The 18,635-nt window shown below is 44.9% G+C and overlaps 1 protein-coding gene across 4 annotated transcripts in view; it reads right to left on the minus strand.

The window, feature by feature from the left end:
• Nucleotides 1-18,635, minus strand: part of CC2D2A (coiled-coil and C2 domain containing 2A) — a 135,657-nt gene that overhangs the window by 112,801 nt on the left and 4,221 nt on the right. For all 4 annotated transcript variants that reach the window (XM_032854736.1, XM_032854718.1, XM_032854725.1 and 1 more), the window contains exons 2-4: nucleotides 17,027-17,085; nucleotides 15,100-15,183; nucleotides 13,139-13,262 (exon numbers count right to left, since the gene is read on the minus strand). In XM_032854736.1, coding sequence (XP_032710627.1) covers nucleotides 13,139-13,262; nucleotides 15,100-15,183; nucleotides 17,027-17,065 — 247 coding nt within the window. In that variant the 5' untranslated portion in view covers nucleotides 17,066-17,085. The remainder of the gene's footprint in view (nucleotides 1-13,138; nucleotides 13,263-15,099; nucleotides 15,184-17,026; nucleotides 17,086-18,635) is intronic.

The following is an 18,635-nucleotide window of genomic DNA, read 5'->3' on the forward strand; positions in this document are numbered from 1 at the left end:
CATAAAACTTATAGAAGAAAATATAGGAAAAAAACTTCATGAACTTGGGTTAGGTAAAGAATTCTCAATATAATCCTGAAAGCACAATCCATAATAATAAAAAAAAAAGTGATGCACTTGACTTCATTGACATTAAAGCTTTTTATGTTTCTAAAGACATGATTAAGAAAATGAAAAGATGAGACATTTACTCAGAGAAAATATCTATGAATTATTGATCTGATAAAGTACTTGTATCCAGAATACATAGACAACTCTTACAACTCCACATTAGACAGTGAATCAGGTTAATAATGAACAAACATTTAATAGACATTTTACTAAGATGATACACAAATGGCTAATAAGCATATGACAAAAATACTCACTATCATTAATCGATAGGGAGATACAAGTTAAAAGCACACTAAGATACCATTATACACCTCATAGAGACTATAATTAAAGACTGACCATACCAAGTGTGGACAGTTCTTAAAAACTGTTGGTGGGAGAGTAAATTGACATGGCTGTTTTGTAAAACAGGTTGATAGTTTCTTATAAAGGTAAATATAAATTTATCATATGACCCAGAAATTCTACTATTTCTCAAAAGCAATGAAAACGGACATCCATGCAGACACACGCCAAAGGTGTTTAGCAGCATTATTCATAATAACCCCAAGCTGGAAATAATCCAAATGTCCATCAACAGGTGAATGAATAAGTAAAATGTGGGACATTCATACGATGGAATACAATTCAGCAATAAAAAGGAAGAAAATGTAGATAGATGCTACAACATTTATGAATCCCAAAAAACATTATGCTAAGTGAAAGAAGCCACACACAAAACACTACGTACTGTGTGATTCAGTTTACAGGAAATGTCTGGAAAAGGCATATTTGTAAGGATATAAAACAAATCAGTGTTTGTCTAGGGCTGGGGTGGGAGTTAGGATTAACTGTAAATAGGCACAAAGGAACTTTCTGGGGTGATGAAATGTTCTAAAACTGGACTGTGGTGATGGTGGTACAGATCTACCACCACCGAAAACCACTGAATTGTATACTTACAGTAAACAGACTTTTTGTTCTGCAAATTATACTTCAGTAAGTCTCTTAAAAATATGAGTTGCCTCATTAGACATGCAAACGAACATACTGGGTAGAAGGTTGCTGTCCATTTAGTCTGAAGGAGTCCTGGGCTAGAGATGACCATTTGGGACTGGTCAGTTACACTCCTGATAGGTATACGTTAGGTTTTAAAGTCTTTTTTTTTTTTTTAATTAACATATAATGTATTATTTGCCCCCAGGGGTACAGGTCTGTGAATCATCAGTCTTACACAATTCACAGCACTCACCATAGCACATACCCTCCCTAACGTCCATAACCCAGCCACCCTATCCCTCCCCACCCCTCCAGCAACCCTCAGTTTGTTTCCTGAGATTAAGAGTCTCTAATGGTTTGTCTCCCTCCCGATCCCATCTTGTTTCATTTTTTTCCTTCTGTATCCCCCACAAACCCCCACCATGCCTTTCAAATTCCTCATATCAGTGAGATCATATGATAATTGTCTTTCCCTGACTGACTTATTTCACTAAGCGTAATACCCTTTAGTTCCAACCACATTATTGTAAATGGCAAGATTTCGGGGGTTTTTTTTGATGGCTGCATAGTATTCCATTGTGTATATATACCACATCTTTATCCATTCATCTGTTGATGGACATCTAGGCTCTTTCCATAGTTTGGCTGTTGTGGACATTGCTGCTATAAACATTTGGGTGCATGTGCCCCTTCGGATCACTACCTTTGTATCTTTAGGATAAATACCCAGTAGTGCAATTGCTGGGTCGTAGGGTAGCCCTATTTTCAGGGTTTTCAAGTCTTGAGATGACCAAGAGAATGAGGATTGAGGAAGAAAAGAGGGCCAGGCCTGTTCCTGGAGGTTGGGGATGTAAGAACCAGCAAGGACACTGAGAGGGACAGCCCACGAGGGAGAAGTAAGAGAGGATAGCTGGAAGCAAAGGGCGAAGGGAGGGGTGGTGGTGAGCTACACCAAATGGGCTGAAAGTCAGTAAGGGAAAGACTGGCAACTGACCAGTGAGTTAGGCAAATGGGTAATCACTGGCCCCTTCGACAAGAGCAGTGCCGATGGGGAGTGGGGACGTGAGTTAGATTGGAGTAGGTTCAAGGCTGGACATGAACACAGGGAGGGATGACTCGGGAGCCATTTCGCTTAAAGGAGTCTTTTGGAAAATGCCTTTCCCAACAACAAATCATCACGCTGTGTATGCTTCCTACTTGTTGTACTCTTATGGTGTGGTCTATGAGGGGGGCCACAAGAGACAGAGGAGAAGCTCAGGAAACAGCTCTTCATACTCCTGAGTTCTAGAACTAGAAGGCATGGCATGCAACGCAGGGCACGCAGGAAGACCCCACTGTGATCTGGAGGCAGAAGACGAGAGCAAGGTGAGACCTTTGTCCGTGTCCTTTATTGGGTTTTCTCAGGGAAAGGCAAGGCAGGGCAGGATAAATAGTTTAGGCCTGGCTAGTTTGAATCTTCTAGGGGGCTATAAGCTATAGTGGTGTCTCTAGTTGCTTGGTTCCTGACCCTGGGATGATAGGCAGAAGAATATTGCTTTCTACGCCAGAAAGAGGTGGGGTCTGGATTGGTCAGTATGCATCTTGAAAGCACCCTCCACTCTGAGTCCTTTGTCACCTCTGAGAACTGGCTCAAATGTTCTCAACCCAGAAAGGCCCCCCCCCCCACGATGTCAAACATCATAATATAAAAAAAAATTACAGAATACATGTTCTATTTATTCATACTTGCTTTAGTGCTTTAATTTGGTACCCTTAGTACCGTGTGAGGTCACGAACACCAGCGCTGGTGAACCTTCTGGCCTTTCCTACATCCTCCAGCATGCATGTTCTGACTAGAATGTTCTTTCCCTTCTCCTGCTGCCAGACTCCAAGGTAACTTCCAAGACCCAGCTTTTTCGGCCAGGTCTCCTCTGGGTCCCCTACTGTCCTTTGTGACATTTCTTTCCTGGGTCAGTCTCTCCATGGCTTGGTGACTTTTAAAAAGCAAGCCTAAAACGAATGATCTACTTCTTTACCTTTGCATCAGATTTTACCAGATTCCCAACTTTCTTTTCCAATACTGAGAAATTGGCTCTGAAATGATGCTTTAATCAGAGAAACTAACACGAATGAATGGAAAACAGATGTCAGTAATGAGGAAATTTACGTTCATAAGAAACTACTTAACATTTGATAGTTACTCCCTTAAGAGACGGTACAAGTTGGAATCATGGGGGAAATGTGTGTACTTTTCTTCTAGATGTTTATTTGATTTGGAACTGGTGCCTGTTCAGTGAAGTGCTTTCTTTATTTGGAATGTCATGACTGTATGGATGTTTGAATAGCAAATCAGGAGCCAAACCTTTCACTGCATGATTTAAGCTGCTGTTAATCAGGGAGGTGGCCCCTCTGAGCATGTGCGTGGTGCACTGGGGGAGGCTACAGAATCTGTGTGCTGGTATCTGAGTATTTGAATATGGTCTGACTTTCACACCCCTTGGAGGCCTGTAGGAATGCTATCATGTAGAGAGGCTTGTAGGTTCAAGATGAGGAGCTGGGGTGCTGGCACCAAGGGGAGGCCAGACCCATGAGAGGTTTGGGAAGTTAATGTAAGAAGGAGTCAAAGATCCGGGTCCAGGAGAGCAGACCTGGAAGGAAGAATGCTGTGGGCGTGGAAGGTGAGCGTACCTAAGCCAGAGCATGGCCTTGCAATAAAAAGCAGCTGGCAGATAGGCCAGCTTGAGACATCTGTTCACTTAGTAAGCATAGCTGAGTGCCGTCTGGGTACCAGCCCTGCGGTTAGCAGACCCGAAAGTCAGTCTCTACCCTCAAGAATTTCTAGTCCAGTAGAGAGCAGAGGCTGTGTACCAAAAAAAGATGACTCCAGACACTCGCATGGGCATAGGAGCCATGAAGCACAGAGAAGGTGTACTCAGCCCACACTGGGGCACAGGGAAGCTTTCCGAAGGAGGTGGTATATATACTGATTTTTGAAAGGTAAGTCGTGAGGTTAAGAGAAACCAATAAACAAAACCTCTATTTTTAAATAGAGAAGGGTTAGTTGAGGTAGGGAGAGTAAGGTAGGTGATTCACCCAAGTGACACTCTTTTGCAGAAGAAAATGAGGCAGAGCCAGAGTGACAATCTTGTGAAGGCTCCAAGCTGTCTCTATGCCCCGTGTGAAGAGTGCGCTGGGGGCCTGGGAGCTACTGCGGACAGTGTTGGTCGCGGCATTGCTATTGCACTTTCGTGGGCGACTGCAAAGCCTTAGCTTTAAGGACCAGTCAGGGTTGCGATTTGTGTCAAGTGATGCCATTTTTGTGGCCATGAAGAGCCCAGAGGTCTGCAGACTGGCCCTACCACCTCTGGCAGGGAGTTCTTCCTGAATGTGGTTTCCCAGCCGATGAAACAATGCCTCATGATCGTGCCGTTGTGGGAATTACATGATGTAATGCATGCAGTGACCTTTGCACTCAAGAAAGGTAATTATTTTTGTTAGTTATTTGGCAACAAGTTCTTCTTTTGGCTGGAGAAGACTACTATGAATGTGCCAGCCCCTCCCCAGGTGCTTTCTGTGTATCTCCTGGTTTCATTGTTGTAACTGCTGTATTACGTGGAGGTTTTTTTACAATCCTCGTTTTATAAATGAGGCTCTTGTGGCTTGGGAAGATTAGGTTATTGCTCAAGGTCCCATGACTGAATGTATGAACAGTAGTATCGGGTCTGACTGCAGTTTCTATAGGCTTCAAGGAATGTTTGCTGGCTTGACATGTTTATTTATCTTAATACTTTGGCAATATAATGGGATGTGGGCAAGGAAAGAGAATAAGGAATCTTGATAGAAATCCTATCAGAAAGCTTGCTACCTGGCTCAGAATGTGCTCTCAAGCTCTCAGAGTTCAAGACTGTCAAATTTTATCATCTGTCTGTCTACCTTGTCTATCTTCCATCCATCTATCTATCTATCTATCTAATCTATCGTCTATCTATCTTGGCCGGGTGATTCGGAGGACAACTCAGATAAACTACTAATTGCTTAGGGAAGAAAATAAAATGGAATTTTGTGAGTTTAAAAAGTTCCATTGCATTGTTAACATAAATTGTCTTATTGGGGCTAGGGAAACCACTGAACCTGAGGATTCCCCCAGGAAAATGTAAACAGTATTCATAAACTAGTCATGAGAGACGATCCACTGACTCATAGTATTAGCCCAGCCCAGGTTGGGCTTATACTTATACACAAAGTATAACTCAGGGGGTGGCAGGATGGTTCAGCATATGAAAATCAATCAATATGATACCCCTCCATAATAGAACTCAGGACAAAAAACCACGAGACCACCTCAACTGATGCAGAAAAAGCATTTGACAAGATCTAACATCCTTTTATAATAAAAAAAAATTCAACAAAATGAGGATAAAAGGCAACTACCTCAACACAGTAGAGGCCATACATGAAAGCCCACAAATAACATCGCGTTCAGTGGTGGACAACTGAAGTATCTCCTCTAAGATCAGGAGCAAAGCAAGGATGCTTCCCCTCATGACTTTTATTCAACTTGGCACTGGAATCCTAGCCAGAGCTGTTAGGTAAGTGCTATAGCCTGAATGTTTCTGTCCTCCCCAAATTCTTATAGTATAATTTAACCCCAGTGTGATGGTATTTGGAACTGAGGTTTTTGGGAGCTAGTTAGGTCATGACCTTATAGGGCACTAACTCCCTTCCACCTTCCACCGTGTAAGGACACAGCCAGATGACAGCCATCCGTGAACCAGGACATGGGCCCTCCTTATGAGATACCAAATCTGCCAGTGCCTTGATTTAGAACTTTCCAGCCTCCAGATCTATGAGAAATAAATTTCTGTTCTTTATAATTTATCCAGTCTGTGCTATGCTGTTATAGCAGCTCAGACATACTAAGAGAGCAAGAAAAAAAGGTTACAAAAGGCATCCTACTTGGAAAGGAAGACATCAAACTATCTTTGTTTGCTGATGACATGGTCTTACATATAGAAATCCCTGAAGATTCCACACAAAAACACTGTTCAGCCAAATTGAGGATATAAAGTTGATATGAAAAATCAGTTGTGTTTCTATACACTAATAACAAAAAAAGCTAAAAATTAAAATTAAGAAAACAATTCCATTTAGAATAGCATGAAAAAGAATAAAATGTTTAGGAATAAGCTTCACCAAGGACACAAAGGACTTGTACACTGAGAACTGTGAAACATTGCTGAAAGAAATTAAAGACACAAATAAATGGCAAGATATCTCATGTTCATGGGTTGGAAAATTTAGTATTATTAAAATGTTGTTACTACCCAAGATGATCTACAGATTTAATGCAATCCCTATCAAAATCTTACTGGAATTTTTCACAGACATAGAGAAATTCATGCCTATTCATATGAAATATTAAGAGACCCTGAAATAGCCAAAATAATTTTGAGAAAGAACGGAGTTGGAAGTCTCACACTTCCTGACTTCAAAACATATTACAAAGCTATAGTAATCAAAATGGTATGGTCCCGGCATAAAGACAGACATGTCTTTGGGTGGAATAAATAGAAAACCCAGAAATAAGCATTTGCACATATGGGCAAATGATCTTCAACAAAGGTGCCAAGACACTCAATGGGAAAAGAATTATCTCCTCAACAAACGATGTTGGGAAAGTGGCAATTCATATGCAAAAGAATGAACTTGGATCCTTACCTTATACCTGTAAAAAATAAACTCAGAATGGATTAAAGATCCAAATGTAAGACCTAAAATTATAAAACTCTTTGAAGAAAACATAGAGGAAATGATTCAAGACACTGAATTTGGCAATGACTTATGAGCTAAGTCGCCAAAAGCACAGGCAATAAAAGCAAAAGCAGATAAATGGGACAACCTCAAACTTAAACGCTTTTGTGCATCAAAGGACATAATCAATGGAATGAAAATGCAAACTGTGGAATGGGAGAAAAAATTTGCAAATCATGTATCTGATAAGGGTTGATATACAGAATCCATAAAGTCTGTCTGTAACTCAACAACAACCACCCAAACAAATAACTTGATCAGAAAATGGAAAAAAAAAAAAAAAAAAAGAAAATGGAAAAGGATAGATGTTTCTCCCAAGGATGATATACAAATGGTCAACAAGCACACAAAAAGATGCTCAACATCACTAACCATCAGAGAAATGCAAATCAAAACCTCAATGAGAGATCAGCTCATATCCACGTAAGCTGGCTAGTGTAGAAACAAACAGAAAATAACAAATGTTGGTAAGGATGTGGAGAAACTGGAAGTGTTGTGCAGTGTTGGTGGAAATACAAACGATGCACCCACTATGCAAAAGTATGTTGGTTCCTCAAAATATTAAGCAAAGAACTACCTTATGAACCAGCAGTCACTTCTTGCAATATATCCAGAAGAATTGAAAGCAGGAGCTTGAAGATGTATCTGCACATTCATGTTGATAATGTTGTTCACAATAGCCAAGAGGCAGAAGCAACTCAAATGTCCACCAAGGATGAATGTATGAGCAGGATGTGATATAATGAAATATTACTCAGCTTTGAAAAGTAACAGATTCCTATCACATGCTCTAATGTGGATGAACCTTGAAGACATTATGCTAAGTGAAATGAGCCAGTCATAAAGACAAATACTGATGATTTTACCTACATGGGGTGGCGAAAATAATCAAATTCATTTAATCAGAAAGGAGGATAGAGGTTGTCAAGGGCTAAGGGAGGAGAAATGGGGAGTTAGTAGTGTTTAATAGGTATAGAGTTTTGGTTTTGCAAGAAGAAAGAGTTCCAGAGATCTGTTGTACAAATGGGAACAGTTACCTCTACTGAAGTGTATATTTAAAAATGGTTAAGATGGGTTGGGGTGCCTGGGTGTCTCAGTCAGTTAAGTGTTTGACTCTTGATTTAGACTCAGGTCATGATCTGAGGGTTGTGAGATCGAGCCCTGCATTGGGCTGGGCATGGAGCCTGCTTAATATTCTCTCTCTCCCTCTGCCCCTCTCCCGACTCGTGTGCACAGGTACAGTGTTCTCTGGTGCTCTCTCTCTCTCTCCCTCAAAAAGAAGAAAAAAAAAAAAGATCAAATGGCAAATTTTATATGTTTTATTTTTAAACCACAATTTATATATATTCTGGCAAAGACAAAAAAAAAGAGAGAGAGAAAGAGAGAGAGAGAAAGGCTACTTAAGGCAAAATCTTATTAATCCTTGAATCTGGTGCTGTGCATATGAGGTTCACTGGATTTTTTTTAAAGTAAGCTTTACACCCAGTGTGGATCTTGAACTCACAACCCTGAGATCAACAGTCCCATGATCTACTGACTGAGCCAACCAGGCTCCCTGGTTCCCTGAATTTTATTTAATTCTGTGCATGTTCGAATTTTCATAATGAAAAACAGAAGCCCCAAAGGGTCTCACGTTCAGGATCTTAAGGACTTGGCACTTGCCTTGGTGACATTTGATTTCCTTTGAGAATATCAAAAGTTATTTTGATAATCAGACACGTAAAGCCTTAATAGATGGGCTAAAGAACTGTGAGCAGAGAAAATAAATTTGCATTTCCTGTTCTGCTTGGAAAACGTAATAAAAAGGGTTGAAGAGAAAATGTGGGTTGGAAACTCCTCTCTCCCTAGAGCAGCCAGCCTACTTGAACTCACAGTGGAACCCTGCACGCTAGGCCCTCTTCCTCTTATACTCTAACACTCATTTTTATAACTGTCACCTCCTCATCCTCTGCTTCTCCCACAAAGTCTGACAGGGCTCTGTCTGAGGCTTTGGCTGGTATGACCAGGGCAGACTGTCCAACAAATGTCACTGAGCCTCTACCCTGGCCTGAGTACTGCTCTGGGCACTGGGGTTAGGGGGTTAGGGTCAGCCATGAATGGAGAAGACTCAGTCCTGCTCTCAGGGACAGTCAGCAAATAGTTGCCTGGAGCATGTCAGGGGGTGATGAGGGCTCTAGAGGAAAACCAGGGGGAGGACAGAATAGGAGGAGGTGGGAAAGTTCTCTTTTAGACAGACGGTCAGCAAAGGCCTTCCCAACTTCTGGACCCCAAACTCCAACTCCACTTGGATATCCAGTGGACATCTCAAACTTTGCAAGTCCTTTGCTGATTTACCCCAAACCCATTCTTTCTGCCATCTTCCCCCTCTGTCAATGGCAACTCTCTTTTCCCAGTTGCTCAAGTTACAAAGCTGACATCATCTGTCTCGCTTTCAAAACTCCTGTTCAGTTCAGGCAGAAACCCTGCTGCTTCTACCTTCCAGAGGCCCTGAATCTCACCCCTTCTTTTCACCTCTTTCACTGCTACCTTGGTCCCAGTTGCCACCACCACTCTCTTGGGTTTCGCCCTTGTTCTTTGCCTCGTCTGTGTTCTGTTCTCGTACCTTCCAGAGTCAACTGCTTAACATGGCATCTTGCAGCCTTAAGTCAGAGCAGACCCTCTGGCAGCCCTCATCTCACGGGGACTGAAAGTGTAGGGGCCCACAGGCTCCTTCCTTCTGGTCTCATTTCCAATTTTTCCTCTTTGCTCACTCTGTCAACCAGGGGGTCCTCCTTGGTGTGCTGTAACCATACTGAGCACACTCTTGCATCAAGAGCTCTTTTCTAGTAGTGCCTGGGTGGCTCAGTTAGGTAAGCATCTGCCTTCGGCTTGGGTCATGATCCTGGGGTCCTGGGATTGATCCCCACATCGGGCTCCCTACTGGAGCCTGCTTCTTCCTCTCCCTCTGCTCCTCCCCCACTCGTGCTCTCTCTTAAATAAATAAACAAAATCTTTAAAAAAAAAAAAAAAGAGCACTTTTCTCAGGGACCTCCCATAATCCTCCAAGCCTCTGCTCAAACATGGTCTCACTGGAGAGGCCTTCCCCTGATGACCCTTCAAAAAATAGCAGCCCTCCCTGACACCCACTGCTTCTGGGCCGGCTTGGTCTTTACCTTCCTCTGCTGCACTTCCCACAGCCTGCCATACTGTATCTCCATCATGCCTAACTCACATTCTCTTTTTCCCTCTCACCCTCCAACTGGAATATAAACTCTTTGGAGGTATTAAGGTATTCTGTTCTTGTCCTCACTTTGCAAATAAAGAAACCGAAGTTTAGGGAGCTGGGGGAAATTGCCCAAGCGAGTAAGAAACAGATAAGTAGAGATTGATACCCTCACTCATTTGACCCCAAAGACTATGGTCTTCACTGCTGCAACTTCCTGGCCTTTCTGCCCCAAGGTTGCAGAAGACATGGGTGGAGAGCTTTCCTTGAGTGGGCACCAAAGCCTGCGATGCTCAGGTGGTCACGAGGCATTCTGAGGTCAGCAAGCAGTCAAGTAGGTGGAGACAGATGGGAGAGGAGAGGAAACACCAGTGGAAGGGGCCAGAGTACACAGGGTCTTGGGACCCAGAACAAAGGAGGAGTGTGGATTTTATGTGATGCTCATCACAGACTTCTGAGTAGGAAAGCAGCCTACAGAGTTTTAAAGAAAGATGAATGTGGTGGCTTAAAAATATGTCCATAAATTTCTCCAACAGACACACCTCTCTTTAAAGGGGGAAGCCCTGTGTCCCTCCCCTTGACAGTAGGCTGGACTCAAAGCTATACTTGTAACAAAAGGCAGAGGTGTGTGATTTCCCGGGCTGCCTCTACCTAGCTCAGGGTGCATGGTTTTCTGCCCACATTTATGTGTTTCCAAGCTATCTGTCTGGATGCCTCCTCCCCCAATGCTCCCTCACGACTCCGACACACCCTTCAGCATGTGTTCCTCTGTCGCTCCGTGGTGCTCCTGGCCCTGCTTCAGCCCAGAGTCTTTGCTGTATTTCTCACGGCTCTTGTTAATGCTGGTCCCTCATCTGTCTCTTGCTTTATTGTGCGTTGGTGTCATGAATGAGATCTGTCCTGCGATCTTGACCCCATGGCTGGCTTTCTGCTCGTCTTGGCCTCTCGTTTCCAATGCATGCCTGGCCCCCCAGGCTTTTTACCCACCAGATTCCCCCAGCTCACTCATAGGGCTGTTTTCTTTACCTCTTGGCCCACTTGTGCTGCCAACTAACAATAGCGTTAGCTACCCAGGGATGTCCAGACACCCGCTCGTCATGACCTTGTTCAGGCGGGCAAATCTTAGCTTTTCATTGTTCTCCTCCAAATCAGAAAGAGAGCCTTTAAAAATTTTTCATTTTTGGACTAATGCAAAGTCCAAAAGTCTATTAGTTGAATCAGCTGAATCACTGTGTGTTATCTATGTAATACGCTAGTGTATTTGTTACAGTGCACGCTATTTAAAGTACGTACATGCCTTTTTAGAATTTCATCCTCACAACCACTCCCATGGTGATAGTAAATAATAATTTACTTTTTTAGGAATAAGGAACGAAGAGACTGGGTGGCTCAGTAGGTTAAGTGTCTGCCTTTAGCTCAGGTCATGATCTCAGGGTCCTGGGATGGAGCCCGACACAGGGCTCCCTGCTTAGTGGGGAGTGTGCTTCTCCCTCTCTCCACTCATGCTCTCTCTCTCACTCTCTCTCAAATAAATAAATAAAATCTTAGAAAAAGAGTTATTATTGGCCAACCTCTCTGACCTTTTCCCCCTTGATTTAAAAATAACTACTAAATGGGACACCTGGGTGGTTCATTGGGTTGAGCATCCAACTCTAGGTTCTGGCTCAGGTTGGTGTCTCAGGGTTATGGGATCGAGCCCTAGTTGAGCTCTGCATGGGGCATGGAGTCTGTTGAAGATTCTCTCCCTCTGCCCCATACCCACTCACATGTGCACACGCTCTGTCTCTCAATTCATAAATAAATAAATAAATAAAATCTTAAAAAATATAAAATATAAAAATAACTACTTAATTATCCAATAGTTATGCTATGGACTGAATTGTGTCTCTGAAGAATTCTTATGTTGAAGCCCTAGCTCCTAATGTGACCATATTTGGAGAGAGGGCCTCTGAGGAGGTAATGGAGGTTAAATGGAGTTACACAGTGGGACCCTGATAAGTAGGATTCGTGTCCTTATAAACTCAGACACCCGAGTGAGCACACAGGGGATGGCAGACACCTATAAAGCAGGAAGAGAAGCCTTGCAGGAAACCCACCACCCAGGCACACTGGCTTGGACTTCCAGCTTCCAGAATTACGAGAACATAGATGTCTGCCGTCTGAGTTACCCAGGCTATGGTATTTTATTGTGGTAGCCTGAACTATGACAAGTTGTAATCTTCAATAATGAGTAATTTTGAGCATTTCGAAAGAAAAGTGACTCTATGGGATAAAGTTTGGTTCTGTTTTCCTAATTTGTAACAGTCCTATGATATCATCGCTCTTAGACGGGAACCACATTTTTCTTAGGGTTGGACTTTGGATGAGTTTGCTTCCAAAGCCCTCTGGTTTCCAATAGTTAATTTCTTCCCCAGCCCTGCTGCAGGGAGACAGGGTAACCAATTGTGTAACGATTACTTAACAACTGAAAAGTGTTCCACACCTTCTCCTGTAGTCTAATCCACTTCTCACGAAAAGCCATAAGCAAGGGATAATCCTTTTCTCTACAATTGAGCAGCTAATTAATGATGTCCTTGGTTGTGGAGGTTCTTGGAAGGGGGAAGAATATGCATGTGTGTGTGTGTGTGTGTGTGTGTGTGTGTGTGTAGGGGGGTGTGGTATGTGCAGGGGTCCCCAAGGGCCAAGAGCATTGAGACCCTCCCAAGTTCCCTGGAGTCTTGCAGCATCTGATTCAAGCCCCACTTCTTGAGCTTGGGTGGCTTCCTAACCATTCACCCTCCCTTGAATTTCTACGAATCTGAACACCTGTACTATTCCTATTTCAAGGAATACTTACAAACATATGTGGCTATATAAACATGTCCTGAAGCTATGTGTCTTGTCTCCCAGACAGATGCTAACCTAGAAAATTATCCACAGAGTTGGGGTGAAGTGGGTGGAGGGGTGGCGGCCACGGATGAGAAATATGACCCATTAAAAATTCCCATATGGCTCTGTGCTGGTCACAGTAAGCAATTAATTAATACTGGCTGAACTCGATGTGGGGACACTTACTCCGTGGGCCACGACGGCTTGTTATGCTCAGGGGCCGAGTGTCAGAATCTTCCTGCATGGGCTCCTGCTGGTCGCCCAAGTGGGGATTTTCAGACACCATTTCCTTGGGGCCAGCAGTGGGCAGCTGTGGGCAGAAGGTTAGAGATGGTTACTCCCAGGGCTTCTATTGACTTAGATCCTATCTGGAGATGAGGTGGGTCACTCAGCGAGGAGACAGACCCCAATACTATTCAGATCTAGATATCCGTGGTCCTGTCACCTGCGTCAGAAAAGGGATGCCAACCCTGAGTTTGTCTAAGAGGGTTCTTGTGAAATAACCGAAAGAGGGTTCTTGTGAAATTACCGAGGCCTCCCACATAAAATAAATATTTCCACTATTTCTATGTACACTGTGCAGAGCTCTGCAGAAATTGGGTAGAAAAGGGACGCAGAAAAGCCATAGCCAAACTATGTGATCCTGACTCCAAATCATCTGGAAACAGCTGCCAAAGTGTTCCCAGATGATTCAGGGCAAAGAATAGCCTTTGGTTCCTTCCCCTGCTCCCCAAGGAGGAAAGGAGGCTGGTGCGCAGAGGTGGCAGTGGAGGCCAAGGCTGAGTGATGGCTTTTGGTGCCAAAGGCTTGCCTCTGAGCTCAGATGAACCTTGGGACTTTGGGCAAGTTACTTAACTGCCTAGCTTCCTTTCTTCCCCATCTTAAAGTAGGGAGATAAAAATAGCCCATTCATGGAGATGCTTGCTGCAAAGTATCAGGCCAGGAGCAAAGCGCAGACATTGTGATTTAAATAAGTGGCCTGGGTTGGATCTGAGGCACCATCATAAAACAACAACAACCACCTCCCCCGCAAAACAACATTCCTCCCAGATTTCATTCTGAAGTGCGACTGACATTAAGAAACAGTCTTCTGGATTTCTGGCAATGCCCCCACCCCCAACCTTCGCCCCCACTCAAACTGCTCCTGCTCCGTGGTCTGCAAGCCTGGTATTAAGCTCTCCTCCCCATCCCTTCTTTTTCATGTCCTGTCCTGGTTCATGCCTGTCAACCCTGCTCACGTGCCTGTGGTCCTTGAGCTAAGGGCTTGCACTCTTTCTGTTCGTGCTGGGTCCCCTGCCCTGGCTGCAGAGCCTCTGAGGAATCCTGTAGGAAGGGGTTAAAGCTCCCTCAGTGGCCAGAGAGACCAGCCACGTGGCTGGCAGCGCCTCTGGGCTACTCCATCCCAGCTGCAGGAGAGGCAGAGGTCGCCTCTCAGCCCCTCCCAGCTGGAGTGTGCTGGGTAGGGGTGGGGGCTGGTGGAGAGAGGGTGTTTCTCCCAGACTTCGATCCCCTGGTGTCCTCCCCACCTCCCAGCCACCCTCTCTAGGCAGTCCTATCACGTGGCCGCTGGCTCAAAATGGCGCTCTCTCTCTTCCCTCCCCTGCTGGGATCTCCATTTTTCCAAGAAAATTGCCGCTCCAGAAGAACTTCCCTGCCTCCCTTTTCTCTGAGGAAAGGGGTTCCTGAGCACGGGGATTTATTTACCTTGAGAAGGCTGGTCTTGCTGGGGGATGGATGCTCCCAGACCAGGAGCGTCACTCTTGTGGAGGAGAGCTGGGGGGTGGGGGGCCCTCTGGTTTAGACCGCAGCTGAATTTGTATTCGAAATTGGAGAAAGGGAGAATTCCCCATGATTCGTAATCCTGCACTGCCATCTATCGCCAGCCTCAGTTCATGGCCTCTCAAAAGACTCCGCCTTCCCTCTTTGGCTTTCTCTCTCAGGAGACCTGAGGAACCTCAGAAGGAAAACGCTCAGAATATCGACCAGGGCCTCCTTATGAGGGTCACCTGTGAGGCCCCACACAGGTCCTACACCCTGCACCTTTCATCCGCATCCCTGCCTTTTCCAGGGGGCACCCTCAGAAGGAGGTGTGGTCCCCTGCAGGTGGGAGCATCTTGCTAACTAGCCTGATGCACAGCCCTACCTACCCGTTTCTTCCTTTTTTGTCTTGCAGTCTTTGAGGTCTTCTTCTGCCTTCCCACACCTGCGTCCTCATCGTTTTCAATGAACTCCTTTGAAAAAATGCAAAGGGAAGAGTCATCACTTGGTCGTGTCCCCCCCCCCCCCCCCCCCCCCCCCGTCAGTTGGGAAACAAAACCCAGTAAGGGGGGGGTGCATTTTAGGTATTAACATTAAAATAGCCATCTCGTCCCTCCCCAAAACTTGAATGTGAGCAAAGGGACAGCTGCCATGGTCTGAGCAGCCACCAGCATCCACTCTTCTCAAAATAGTCATGGTCTTGAAAAGTTGTATCCAAATGGAAACATCATAAATGGGTGTTGTTGGAGCCTCCACTGTCCCAGATCCTCATTTGTGCATAGGACATCACTGTGCTTCCAGAGAGACCCCATGGCCTCAAAACGCATGACCTAATGATGGCCAAGGACAAGTGAATCTGCCAGGATAGCCGGTGTGTCCAGAGGGAGGACCCCAGCACAGGAAGACATTGGAATCAGCCCTGGGGTTCCAAGGGCCGGGATCCTCTGCACCCCTAGCCTCAGTCTCAGGTCCAGAATAATGAAGATACATGTCCAATCACCATGAGGTGTCAATTTAAAGAAAATGTTTGCAGGTCTTTTTGAAAACAGAGAAACTCTTTCACAGTGCAAACTTTGTTCTCTTTTTCCACATTGCGCTTTCTAAAGTTTTACTTATAAAATAGTAGAGCTGAATGCTCAGAAGTGTTCAAGCTTTAAACTTCTCTGGTTCTAGAGTTTTATAAACTGGGCCACAAACACCTCTGGGTGTGAGCGAGGATGCAAGGTAAACTCGGAGCCTCACCGGTTCATACCGAAGTCATTAGAAAGGTGTTCAAAACGAAACTGGGATTTTCGTTGCTGAGACAGCCTCCAATTGCACATCCCTGCCCCTTGGTCATCGAGCTTAGAGATGGCAAGAACTTCGGTTAGTGGAGGGAACTGAGGTCCTAACCAGCAAATGTTCAGAGCTTGGGCTGTCATTTGTCCAAGGGACCTGATCTCCCTGACTCATCCTCTGGGTGCAAGTCCCATTCTCACCGGGGCCTCACAACTCAGGGCCACCAGGTAGGGGGTATTCTTATCTTAGGAGTTGGCCAACTTAGGTTATAGGATATTGGTAAGACTGAGATGTGCAAATATGCCCTTAACTCATGTTTAAGTTCTCACTGGCTTAGAACAGATTTGAGGAAAATTTGGGTTTTGTTTTGGTTTAATTGTTTTTTGTTTGCTTGCTTGCCAATAATGTTTTGATTCTCTGTCTGTGGAAAACTGTCTAGTAGGACTACAAATTAGGTAGAACGGAAACTCAATGAAGGCACAGGGTTTTGTTTGTTGCTGTAACCCCAGAGACCAGAGGCACTATAAATGTTTGTTGCATGAATGCATAAGCTGATATAGATTTATGTGGTTTGTCAGAATTGGCTTCAAGCAAACCTGCTTGGTTTTAGCTAGCTCCTTCTGGCTTCATAAGTCCTCAGTAGAAAACAGCCTATTTTCTCCATTTCTGCCTCTGTGTTTTCAAGTCAGTGAGCCTTGGAGCCAGGAAAGAAGCTAGGCTTTAGGGCAGTAGGTTCTCCATTCAGAGGTCTACGGTCTCCCAAACAGGAGATGGTCTTCCTTCTCTGTCCTAGATCGTGTTTAATGATGTTTTGTACATGATGGGTTGGAAATTGCAGAACTCCCCCCAATGCAAGGATGCATTTCCTACACCTCAGCCCCCATCCCCACCACATGCCTGGCAAAGGACCCTCTGCATGCAGCCTGTGTGCAGAAAATGCTTGTTGCTGACCTAACGTCCTCACTCACAAACACGTGCGACACGAATGCAGTGCACACACAAACATACCTTTAGGGGAACATCCAAGCAACCACTTACCTCTGTGATTATTTTTACTTTTTCTTCCTTGGGATTCATTTTGGCTGCAATGGCAGTTCCTGGACAGGAGGAAAACCACAGAAAACAAAGAAGTCAGACCTTTGAAAATCAGTGAAACATCATTCTTCTTATCCATAAATATGAAGCTGACCTCGATGATTAATGAAGTGTTAGAGCTGAGTAAACATTTCATTCCTAAGGGATATGTGCTTGCAGACCGAGATTGGTGAAAATGAGCCCCAGAGGAAAAGGAAGGATGCTAGACCCTTCTGACCCCATGAGCCCAGCAATGAGCCCAACCATGAACCTGGCACCACTGTGAAGCAGGTGGAAGTGAGAAAGAGTTCTCTGCCCTTGGAGTCAGAGGCTCCTGGTGGTCATCCAGTCCACAGCCTCCCCTTTCCACTCAAACCCCACCTCCCCAACCCAGCCTCACTCTCCTTCCTTGGCTTTGATTCTCAGTTCACTGGAAAGAGAGATGATACGGGAGGGGCTCTCCCCACCTCCTGCCCTTCTCCCACCCTCTTTTGCTTCCACTCACTGCCATGCCCGTCCCTGCTGCCATCTAGGCTGGGACCTCACCCTGTGCACCAGACCCCATCACAACCCTCCTCTGGGACCTTGAATTGACAATTTCCCCCTTTCCTCCGAATAATTACGTCTTCCTGCTGTATTGGCTCATTTCCCTCCATGAAAAAAGTGCTGCAATTGGCCCCTTCCTTAAAAGGGCTCTTTCTGAGGGTGCCTGGGTGGCTCAGTAAGTTGGGCATCTGCCTTCTGCTCAGATCATGATCCCAGGGTCCTGGGACTGAGCCCTGCATTGGGCTCTCTGCTCCATGGGGAACCTGCTTCTTCTTCTTCCTCTGTGCACGCTCTCTCTCTCTCTCTCTCTCTCTCAAATAAATAAATAAATCTTCAAAAAAAAAAAATAAAAGGGCTCTCTCTGGACTTCACTTCTCTTTCTAGCTAGTGCTCAGTTTTACAACCTTCTACAGGAAAACTTCTCAAACCCTCTTTCTGAATCAGTTTGCTGGGCTCAGCACTCCCTGTAACTCCTCTTGTCCGGGTCTCCAGTGGCCCTGCTTTGCCACATCTAATGATCAAACCTTAGTGCTCATCTTATTTGACCCTCAGAGGCATTTAGTAACAAAAGTGACCCATCACCTCCTTTTTTCTTGAAATAGTTTCTTCACTTGGCTCCTGGGATGTCTTCTTTCTTGACGTTCCTCCTACCCACCCCCAGGCTCCCAGACTGCTCTGTACCTGTCTGCATCTCCCTGAAGACCATGCATGGAGCTCTGCTTTGCCCTACTCATCTCCTAGTGGTCTTACTCTGTCTCTTGGCTTTAAATGCTGCCCGTCTACTGATACTCCCCACCCAGAGCTTCAGACTCAAATATCTAGATGCTTGATGGATACCTTCACTTGGCCTAACATGCCCCAGGTGAAGCTCCATATCATGACCCCCTACTCCGCTTGTGCTACAACCTTCCTTGTTGCAATAGACAGAACTCACTCGTCTTAAGCCAGAAGCCCCGGAGTCCTTGACTCCTCTGTGACTCTCACACGACACACTACATGCAATCCATGGACATCCTGCCAGCTTTGC

This window comes from Lontra canadensis, unplaced genomic scaffold, assembly GCF_010015895.1.
Source record: "Lontra canadensis isolate GAN:19392208 unplaced genomic scaffold, GSC_riverotter_1.0 scaffold1, whole genome shotgun sequence".
Taxonomy (NCBI): Eukaryota; Metazoa; Chordata; class Mammalia; order Carnivora; family Mustelidae; genus Lontra; species Lontra canadensis.